The 12,352-nt window shown below is 34.1% G+C and overlaps 1 protein-coding gene across 1 annotated transcript in view; it reads left to right on the top strand.

Moving 5' to 3' along the window:
• The window catches only part of LOC107187599 (caspase-1-like), a gene marked incomplete at its 5' end in the record, with an annotated part of 80,094 nt that extends 75,579 nt beyond the window's left edge, over window positions 1-4,515 (top strand). Inside the window, one exon of the mRNA XM_015575766.1 lies at window positions 4,274-4,515. Within this exon, the coding sequence (XP_015431252.1) occupies window positions 4,274-4,515 (242 nt within the window). The remainder of the gene's footprint in view (window positions 1-4,273) is intronic.
• Window positions 4,516-12,352: the final 7,837 nt, after the last annotated feature.

Here is a 12,352-nt window from a genome sequence, read left to right as displayed (position 1 = left end):
CTTGGAAACTATTAGAGGTAGGATAACGGTTTAAATAGCAATATTGTGTGTTCTTTGATGAGGAATCCAGCTATATTATTAGATTCTATTGTAACAAGGTATAAATGTGCATTTTTCTTCTAAACTTGAACTTCTGTGGTCCCACTGGTTTAGATAAAGTTTTAATAAAATATAAAGGTTCATAAAATTTCATGTTACATCCTATACATCTTGAGGACATTTATTCCTCTCTTAACAATATGTTAAACGCCGCCATTACAGCGTGTTAAGTACGCAGCAATCCATATTGCATTTTCATATGGAAATTATTTCGGTTTGAGAGACAAATCACAAATATCCGAAATATAAGAATTGCACTTAAGAAAGTTCAGGAGATGAAGATAAGTGCGTATATTAATATTAAATAAATATACATCCATTTATCTTAATAATTATATATACCATAGAAATCACAAAATTGACATAAAGTATCCTTTATCTTACTTTTGGTAACCTGAAAAACTCGAAGTACGTAATAACATTTCACAGATACGAGCATAACAGAATGCTTCATACATTTCTCTGGAAAAAGAAGTTTAAAGTATCATCCACGGAGATCAGAACAGAGTATCGTCAATAGGTATCTCACAATACCGAAACTGGGGCTCGGTTGAAATCGGAAGTCAATCACTCGCTACGGATTAAAGACCGTTCTTATGCGACCAGAGACGAAGCAGCCCTGAAATAAAAGAAAAGAAAATCGAACGTTTTTTGAAAGAATCGAAAGAACGACTTTGCTTCATCCCCCCTGGCAAAAACGTTCGCCCACAATTAACGCCGTTTCCCTTAATGACGTGTCTTTTGCCGCAATGGAAACGTTTCATTCGCGATAAATCTGCGGCCCCGTTAGAAACGGAAGTTCCGTGCGCCAAGCGCTCGGAGACTGTTCGTGCTGGGCACGCTGGGGTACGAAAATGCATTTCGACGCTGTGCATAGTGGTCGAAATGGTTGAATTAGGTAGACAAAAATTCTCTGTGACGGAAAGAACCTATTAAAGGACTGTAAATCTTCCAAGGACACTGTTTTATTCACTCGAGTGTATTTTGTTGGCAGACTGTCACGATAGTGGACAAAATCGACTCATTGTCATAAACAAGGTGTTAATTTTAACTCGAGCACCTAAATTATTTCCGCTACTATTTAAAGTAAGAAAAAATGACTAAATAGGATATATATGGTTTTAAGGCGTGAATCTGATGGTGATGAAATGTTTTTTACTTGTTATTACGTTTATTTACTTCTGCATTCTACAAACTGAAGCTGATTCCTTCGCCTTCAAGGTCACTTTAAGGTCGCGGTATGTAGGTCGTTGAACTCATCTTGACGCCGACTACCATATCATGTTATAAAAAATACATGTTAATGTGCAAAAAAATACGATGACCTTGAAAAAACCGTTAAAATGACCTTCACAGGACTTTTTTATAGGTCTGCGAAGCGAGCACCTGCGAATGCTAAATTTTATGAAAAACCAACAATATTCGTTTGTCCACGATTTGTCCACATTTGTTCAATCAAAATTTTCGTTTGTCCCCCCTACAAAAAAACGTTTTGAACTAGTTGACCACATGAGATTAATACTGCCACGAACATTTTCCTTCATTACAAACTGAGATATGATTGTCCACGACGTGTCCACGTTTGTCCACCCCACATTATCGTTTGTCTACCTAGCAGAATCGAATTATTAACAAACAAAAACATAAAAAAATAAAATTTAATATTGACAGCGACAAACGAAAATTTTTGATGGACAAACGTTGACATATCGTGTACAAATGATTCCGATGCTTAATTTAGAGAAAATGCAATAAGAAATACTCTGGGTGATTAAATCTTATTTTTTTGTGTTTTCTTTTAATAATAATTCGATTCTGCTGGGTTGACAAACGAAAATTTGGGGTGGACAAACGTGGACATATCGTGGACAAACATATCTCAGTCAGAAATGAAGAAAAAATGTTTGTGGGAGTATTGATATCATATTATTAATTTGTTTATAACTTTTTTTTGAAGAGTGGACAAACGAAAATTTTGGTTAGACAAATGTGAACAAATCAAGTTTTTCATAAAATTTTGCATTTGGGAGTGCTAACTTCACAGACCTCTTTTTTATCACCATCAGATGTACGTCTTAAAACGATGTACATCCTATTTAGTCATTTTTTCTTACTTTCAATAAAATTAACACAATGTATGTTCCCGTTCATACGTCACCAAGACACTTGATTGTTTTTGAGAAAAATGGAAATTGAAAGAGAAATGCAATTTCTTGAAGCAATTTCACTAATTTAGTCTATTTCTAGGTATAAAAGTGTAGATGTTCCAATTTCTGCCACCTTAAGATTGTAGCGTAACAACATTTACTTATTGTAAGTGTTGTTTAACCCGTTCACTGTCTTTATCCATTACACAGAACATCAATTTTATCAATGTGTTACTAATATCAGAAACATTTTTTACCAATCGTAGGCATATAGAATCTTTAAGTAACTCCTAAACAATAGAAGATCAACGTAAAAATTTCTTTTATTAAAACACGTATTTCCTAACGAAATTCCTATCTTTACTGTTGCCTTCAAAAATTATTTTAGAAAATTTCATTTTGCATAAAAATCCGCAGTCTAGTCATCACTTCCTACTTACGCAGTCGCGTCTCTGACGTTCAAATTGCACTTTCATATTTCTACAATAATTTGTAAATACCAAGTACATATAGGTGCATGGATTTCTTTGCTTTTATGTAAATTAAAGTTCCATTTTAATAATACAATTTTTTTGTTCACAAATTCTTTATAGTTAACACTTCTGTTAAGTAATGTAAGTGAAGTGGCAGTATTAAGGACACTGGCAGTAATTCGGGCATTTACCCTAGTGGTGCTGAACATACTTCAGACGTCTTTCAGAATTATTTTAAAAAAGTATAACACAGTAATCAGCTTTAAATTTTGTAACACTACTCATAGTACAGCCAATTTAATACAGTTGAATAATTCTGACATTGATTAGCAAAAAGATTAACCTTTTAGCTGCAATACGCCATTGTACTGGTATCTCACTAGCTCTTTTAGAACGATATGTCCCTGTAGTGGCTTTTCTGTGTGTGACACTTTTGAACGTTACGCCACTATAGTGACTCGCTTGTTTATCTCACGTTGAGAGGCGGGCAGATCATTTATTTTTAAACATGGCTTAATGCATAGTGGAAAACATTAAACACCGTTCGCGATACTGACGTTGTTTACGTGCAGTCTGCGGCAAAGCTGTCCGTACAGCGTCAAAAAAATTCTAAAGGATTAAGAACACGCGTAGAAATGAACGAAAAACTCGTGGAAGTCACTATAGACCGATTTGAGTGAAATCAGGGGAGAATTATTTTTAAAACTTCGCTGTCAAAGTGCCACAATTTATTTGGATGATTATTCCTGAATGGAATGAAGACATTAAATAAACAGATTAATTACTCATTTATACGCTCATTTATCTCATAATTCAAATAACGTTGCAACCCTTATTGTTTTTTCGTATTCCACGTTTAGCAGCATAAGTTGTCGATGACTCATGGACGGGTGTTTCGCCATAGTTTTCTATGAAATATCATCAAACTAGCGGTACAAGCTACAAGATAAGATTCTATATAAAAAAACTAGTATGTCACAAATATGAAATTTGATTTTTTTTGTGTTTTGTTTTCAAAACAAATTAAATTTGACGATTCGTCAGAAATGCGTGCTTTTTTATACACGACTGGCGTCATGTCTGACCATTGCTCACTGATTCTACTTGGAATACATTTTACTCGTAACAAATTATTATTCGTGTTCCATCGATTTAATTATCCTTTAACTATTACTTTATAATTAACTATAGTAGAAGTAATTCACCGACATTGATTACAAATATTGACGTAATTATAAGGGACTAGCAATGGACAGACACGTAAGCTAAATGATGTTAAATTACATGTGCAGGTACACCGACGTACGAAATCCAGTATGACTTTTTTTTATTCCACATTTTTTAGCCAATCCAATATCGTTAGTTCTCGTCACTTTTTATTCCACTGGCACGATCCGCTCCACTTCTAAATGACACAAGTAACGCAGACTTTTTTCTTTCTCATTTTCGTCCGCCCGGATCGATCATTTAAACCACAGCGCGGCGTGCATAGATAAAGAGCGAGCTCGAGCAAGAGAACCATCTGACCGACGAACATTTTACTATGAATTTCAGGCTTCTATTCGTGGCGGAACCCAGACGCTGGATCCTGGTTCATACAGGCACTCTGTGAGGAATTGAATCTGAACGGGCGTACCCGTGATCTACTCACCATAATGACTTTCGTCAACCGGCGAGTCGCTATTCAGTATCAATCGTTCGTGCCGAACAACAAGGATTTCCACGGGAAAAAGCAGATCCCCTCCATTGTCTCCATGTTGACGCGGTTGGTGTACTTCGGTGAAAATCCGCTTTAATATTTCACGACACCGGACGGACCGGAGAGGAAAAAGGGAACCGCCGGCGAAAGGCTGAATACGGGGATCGAGGAAATTTCATGGATCCCGGCTATTCCGTTATTCGAACGAAATTCACGGAATCCTTTTTTTTTCTCGGGTAAAATATTCCACCGATTTTCCAACGACCTAACGTTTCACAGACAAGCATGACTAGACTCGGATTTCCGATTAGTATCGCGGTCACATCTAATTATTTAGCCGACGCGTGACCAACGAGAAAACAGAGAATTCTCGATCTGATGTTAATTAATTCCTCTGAGTAATTGAAGCGATCGACGGGAGCGCTGTAGGTTGATGCGTTGATTATGCATTGTGTTTTGTGCGTGCAAGGGCAAGATTATTAATTTCGTTCGATTGGAATTTGGCGTCACGATTCATTGACTATCCTACTGTGAAAATGGTTAGCACGAATTTCGTTGAAATATTTTTTACCCTTAGCTGTGGACGACTCATTTCAGAGACGAGTCTGAATTCTTAGTTCACTTTTATTATTATTATTAATTCATAATTCACGTAGTGAAGAATTTTTTATACTTAAACGTTTGGATACCACAGTAAGTGGCACACCGGTTCCAGAAGAGTAATATAAAATAACGTCCAGTTGGTTGTTAACCCATTAAGGACCAAGCAGTGAAGTAATACGATTTTTATACAGAAGATTTTTTATTCTTTACAATATTACATACCTAAGTGGAAGAAGAAATGGCGACGAAAAAATTATTAAACAAATCCTTGGAATGCCCTTTCATAACCACAATGTTAAAAAACAGAATTGAATAATATATTGATTATTAATGATCATCAGTTTGAATAATGAAAGTCATTAATCATTTAAAAAAATACAAATGAAATGTTGCATTAAAGCAACATTAGTCCTTAGTGGGTTACAAGTGTTTCGAAGTAGTCGTTGTCATTGACATGAATCGTCTGTAGTTAAGGGTTAATGTGATTTCTTCTTAATAATTTTATATTGATCAATAATTTCGAAATCGGAAGAAAAGTTTCTCAGTATGTCCGATATAATTTTCAATAAAAATTTCGAAGATTCTAACTAAAAGTCACTGTATAACGAGCAAATCATTCCAGACAGTGACATTAGTTCCAAATATTACTGTAGAATGAATTCGAAGTACAAAGTAACTATTTTCTGAAATTTCGAAGAAAGTAGTGAATCTATGAAAATGATTTAAATATTCTTGTTATTTGTAATTAATGCGAAGCATCGTTTTGGAATTTATTGCTTAGCGTACGACACCATAACAGTACTATGATAAGATATTAAAGAATTCTATACATTGCAAAATACCATTGACAAATGGGACGACAGACATCCGATTTTATAATACTGTATATTAATCATAAGTACCTATATTAATTTTTTAAGTAATTGGCAATAATCAGATTTCGTTTGGCAGTTTTAATATTTCGTTATTTCAATTTATTAAAAGTATTGTACACAGTATTTATACCCCATTACGAGAGAAGACAATTCTATTACGAATATTTGTGATTATAGTTGGACTAAAGTCATTTACCACTTTGAGGTTTCTTTGCCAACACTAAAGGGTTCTCATATACAGTATTGGCTCCCCAGAATTGCATTGCTAGGTCGAACAGTGAGATTATAAAATGCGGCCGATACGATTATGTGACCGTTTCATATACTCTGTTTGGTTCCTTCGTCTTATGTTACTGTGCAGAAAGCAGGTTATCTGAATGTCTATTGTCAGGAACGTCGATCATTCAGTGTACCAACTATCGAAAAGCAGAATGAGTCTGGAATATTTTGCAGTGAATATGTGCGACACTTTAAGTGACAATTGAATATATTAAATTTGAAGGTTGCAATTGTGATAATATTCAACGGTGGTTAAAAATACGTACAGATAATATAAAATTATTCACAATATTTTTTGTTGAATAAAATACTAACTAGAGATGACAGGACCATGTATTGTTTTTATTCTGTCCAACCTTCCGTAGAATATACATCCATTATTCAAACTTGTTTTATTTGCAATCGTTTCATGACATAATATGAAACTTTGCTTCTTCTGGACCATTTATCCGAAAAATCGTTTATGCATCCGAACGGCTTTGTTACCCAGAGTTTGGATAATCGCCGTTGTATTGTACATGAAACCTTTTTTAAAAGTTTATTTAACGATTATATTAACCTTTTTTAACGATTTACCATTCTGTTTTTTTAAAAGACAAAGAGAGTTGAGAATTAAACAAACGGTAACGGTAACCTGTTAATGGCGCCGAAAGCACAGTTCAGTTCATTCCAGCTATAGAATTAGTTTGTTTACAGTGTAATTTCTACAATGTTTAATATTAATATTTGTTGTACTAGACAGTAAGACTTTAATTATTTTCATGTGATTACGTTAATTGTGACTTATGGATTAGTGCAATACAATCACGTTCTCTGAGGAACATTTGGAAATTGGAAACAAAAGGGTTAGTAGGTGTGGCACTGCTTAGACTAATCCGAGACTCACTACTTGTATTTCACCTCTAATATATTTAGCAAATTTCGATTCGAAATGAGCCTTTTATCATTCCTGAATAAAAGTATTAGATGTAGATGATTAATGTTCAGAAAATCGAAATTCGTACTACCTACTTAAATAATATCTATCCTTGTTCCCCAACATTCTCCGCTATTCTTAAAACAGGAAAGATTAAAAAAGTGTTTTACATTTAAGTTACGTTGCCAATTTATTTAAATAATGTAATAAATTACATATTAGTAAACCCAATATTTAACTAATACCGACAAAGTTATTCTAATGTTTCGTTAAAGTATACATTAAGTGTTGTCAGTAGAGTAGAATAAACAATGTCACACGAAACACTTTCTTTTTTTGTATCTTAAACCTTGTTTAATGCTTCCACATTACCTACTTATAATTTTTTTCAAAATTGTTCTACGTATAACGCGAATATGGATTTCATGTATTTATAGCCTATAAAGGCACAGTGAAATACAAAGAGAAACCAAAACTGTCGTCAGATGCAACACACCCATTAAGATACTTGAAAGAAGAAAGGAATTCCTACATTTGTTCTTGTGTTTATAAATTACTTTAGAAAATATCATTTTGCATAAAAATTCGCAGTTTAATTATAACTAACCTAAAATTTCATGATTCAGACGATCTGTCGAGTGAAAGTGGTAATCCAATTTCGTGGACGAAGCAACGGATCCTCCAACTTAACCGGTCATAGATTTCAGTTGCGTGGTGTTAAATACAAATTTGTTTCACCGATATAAGAGGCTCATAACGAAGCACGCGGGGCGGATTGTTTGAACCAGTTTACGATGTTTAATAGAAACGGCGAATAACTTCTTCTCAAGACAAAGCGGAAAGCATGAATTCTATTTAAACTTTAGAGTCACTTTATGATCGGAGCTTAAAAAATTAACTATATTTCGCTGGGTAAGTGAGTCACCGATATATCTTTTTATTATTTCATCGCGTTATAGCTTCCTGTGGTGCTGATGGCGGTTCTGTTTCGCCATAAACAACGGTTTGCAGTCTATAAGAATGAACACCTTTCTCGGTATTCGCGATAAAAATTAAATTATTTTTTACGACCGCGAAGGAAAACTTGCGAATGAAGATCCTGTTCCAGCATTTAGATTCATCGACCGAATAATATGATAACTAAACATCATAATTGTCTTATGGATTTATCGTTTTTCATTTATAAGTCAACGTGTAATTGTAAATAATGGAAAGATTGCGGATTTTATACATTTATAACTTATATCAATGGGTACTACGAAATATAATACCATAAATTTCACACGTGTTTTTGAATTTACTCAAATCCAAAATAAAGATATTTGGTTGCTCTTTATTGCCCCCCCCCCCCGCCCTTCACAGTGTTACAAAATTTTTGCAGAATATTTAATATTGCAGTATAATTTGAAACACGACCAACAGCCTTTATTAACAAAACGCATTCATTTTGAACGCTATATGACTTACAAGACAAAAAAAAAGTGTGTCTGGCTACATACGGTCTTTTTCACTGTGACAGTCGATGTATTAATATTTTTGTCCCTCGCCCCCCGACTGATAACCTGGCTGCGCCCATGCTTCAATGTCTATTTTTAGAACCTTCCCTCTATAAATGCAAACGTGTATAAACATTCATAGTCTAATCAGCGTCTGTTAAGCATAACGAAATTAACGTACATTTTTCTGTCCACTCTGAAACGTTAGCTGCGATATTTTACGCAGTTGTGTTTTTATTGTCGAAAATTATTCTTCAACGCGTCAACCATCTGTTTCATCGTTGAGTGAAAAAGAGAATATAGGACGCTACCGGGAACGTAATTTCTCGGAATGCTTCTGGTTCTCTAAAATACGTAATTGGAGGGCTCAGCCATTATGGGGCAAGCCCAGTTGACTTAATTTTATGTAAATTGACTTTAGAAATTACAGTCGTTTAGGTGCAGAGGTCATAACGTATGGCAGATGAGTGTGGTGAAAGATCTAGTTTTTTTTTCGCTTGCATGGTTCGAAACCGTCATACATTTTCTGCAAAATGGACAAAATTGATTCGAACTATATATATAATCATAATTATATTTTACTTATAAGTTACAATTATATAACTTTATATAATTATATTTACGTTTACATAATTAATTTGTGCATAATTAAACATAAAGTATATAGTTAATTGGGAAATTATATTTCTATAATTATCACATAGCTATATTCATTCATAATTGCATTCATGTTCCGGCACGCTCAAAAAGCTGGATATTCAATAAATTCTGTATTTGGTTAATGAAGATATGCGGACTCTTTAATTGAGTATAATGCAACATCTTCTTGGTATAACATTATTTTATTTTCACCGAAATTTGTGTAATAAAGCTAACGTTTATATATTTTCACGATCTGAAATTGAATTTACTTAAATCAATTTCCAAATACAGCAATGTAGACTCTCCCAATACTGAAATTAACCAATGTGTTACAAATTGGGTCATTAAACATTTTTATGCATACAAGATTTTTAAACTATTCTTATTTCAGCCATTCGTGGAGAAACAAAAGGCCTTATACATATAGATCGACATAAATATTCATAAAGTATATTAACGAATGTATGACATATAATGTAATAAATATTAATAAAATGTATGAATATATTACTGTTCTTGTATATTACTGAGATGTGTTATTTCCAGTGTCATCATATGCAAGATAGAATTAGATAGGTAGTATAGATTATATTATTAATTCATCCATCACCTTCGCTACAGTAACATTTCAATTTCTTTGAATGGTCAATCTTAATACGCTCTACGAATCACTAATAAAATAATAAAATACGATGAATAATATCATAATTAAATCAATAATAAAGTACAATATTAAATTCATTGAAATGAGAACGTTAAAATATTCTAAGAACGGTTGGCTATAATTTCAAAGTTCATCAGATAAATTTGTAAAGACTCATTGCGTAATGCTGCTGCGGAAGAAACTTCACACTTTTCTAAATATGCACGAATTGAAAAAAAAATTTACATTCTTGCGTATGCAACCATACTGTAGTTCAAGTAAGAAGCACCCATCTCCGTGGTTTCATAATTCCCAACTTCCTAATGTAAATCCTATTTTAATCAGAAGTTGCATCATATCAAGCTTAACGCAAGAGCACGTACGTTTACGAAATTAACCAACGAAAATTTCAAGAGAACCTCATGCCTAATAAGATTTTCTACTTCCTACTCCATTCCCACGTTAGTCGCCATCCTGACTTTGTCACTTTCTACGCAGAATCACCTCCTGTCGTATTGTACCATTCAATCCGCCCTATTCAATGTAAGCCTCCCTTTTGCATTTAACTAAGGTCAATGTCCCTATTTTTAATCATATAAGAATTCTGCAATCGCAGAAATTGATTTTTATTATTTAGTTATGCAACAATCGACAAGAAATCGTATTGGGTATAAAATGTAAACCTCCCTTCATAGTCAAATTTAAATAACGGTATTTCTAAAAACATTTTAACTTAATAATAGTTAATTAGTATGAAGTATAAAATGTCGCTACTTTTGTTCAGGGAAAGTGAAAATGCTCGCACCTATGCTCACGAGCGTGTCCCTATTCTTGTTCAGTGAAAATCGAAGTGCCAAAACCAGTTTTTAGCGAACAATATTAAAGAATCCGTAAGTTTTTTTCAGTAAAAACCGAGCGTCCACGTGTAACTCACGATCGCAACGAAACCGCTCAAATTACGTTCCTTTACGATGGACACACTTATTAAATTTATTTCTATTAAAATGCTGGCATCTATTGAACAGCGGGCTGCAGCATTTTGTACGGAAATACTGAACTAATTTAAATAATTTTTTGTACAACTAATTCAGTGACTAACTTTTTACACTAAAAAAAAATTGTACGTACTGAGCATAAATCGGGACGTGATCAGAAATAGGGACATTGACCTTACTTCTTCGGCGGTTTTTAAAGTGACGTGCACGAATAGATCACATCAAATTCGATTTAATCGTATGCAAGTCGTTTATATCTTACAATTCAATTCATAGGATTCGCCAGCCTCGGTTCACCAAGAACTTCATCCGTCGCGGTTCTTGAACTACTTTCGTACAAAAGAGGGACTCAAGTCTTTTGGGTGGTACAGATGCAGACGTCTGTTTGACCGTGCAATGACAATTCGATTCCATTCACTTCATCCCCGCCTTCTCAAATGTCTAAGTGGATTCTCGAGGCAAACGGAGCATGATAGAAGCACGGCTCGTTTGAGACACGGTTAAAGGGTTTCGTAATACGGGTTACGAGATCCTGGTCGGCAATTTGCTACAGGTTACCGGCGGAAGTCACTGTACAACCAAAAGGAAGTTAATTTTATTCCTTCGCCAAAAGGCAGTGTACACAGTATTTCTGAACAATAATGGGATTGATAATATATTAATTGAAACATTCATCGTGTATCTGAAAATCGTTCATTTTGTTCAAAGTATATCCCTTCATCATTAATTACAATGCTCAGTCAGGGTCGACAATTTCAAAGATATACAAGGTGTCCCAAAATAGTTGTAAGTCCTTGAAAGGGGTAATTCCCGGAGTGATTCAAAACAATTTTTTCCTTAGCGAAAAAGTTCTTCAAGACTTCGTTAACGAGATATTAACCCCTTAACGCAGCAATTAAAAATTCAAAAGCGGTCGTTTTTCCACCAATTTTTTTATTCTTTATTTTCTTAAAATACAAAAGAACGTTAACAAATCTTGAAAATAAAACACAAAAATGTATTATATAAAATAGACTAAGGTAATTGCACCTACTTCACTTAATCGAGTTAACTCGGGCAATAAAAAAAATCTTGAGAACGATAAAAGAAATATTGAAAAATAAGCTTTTAGTCAAAATTTACGACGGTATGGTAAATTTTAATATCTTGTTTCTTTGCGAACCGTTTTATTGTTTTCATTCTAGATGACATTCACAGAATCAGCTGACAATCACCGGTGGCAACTTTTTTCGGGTGAGAGGAAATAAGCACAACACTGTCTAACGAGTATATTCGGTTGTATTTATATAGAAAACCGAAACTGTAGATCTCACGAGTTAACTCAGGCGCGTGGAAAAAAATCGTTTTCTTAAACCCGACTTAACTCGGGCGAGTACGCTAAGAGGTTAACGACAAACCGTGACCAATCAGAACTGCGTAAAATAGCAAATGAAATTTTCATTTTCGGACGCTACTCTTTAATTTGCTGTTCTACGCAGTTTCCTT

Source organism: Dufourea novaeangliae, unplaced genomic scaffold (genome assembly GCF_001272555.1).
Source record: "Dufourea novaeangliae isolate 0120121106 unplaced genomic scaffold, ASM127255v1 scaffold2, whole genome shotgun sequence".
NCBI classification, from domain to species: Eukaryota; Metazoa; Arthropoda; class Insecta; order Hymenoptera; family Halictidae; genus Dufourea; species Dufourea novaeangliae.
Note: the sequence above shows the minus strand (reverse complement) of the source record. Positions and strands in the feature narration are given on the sequence as shown.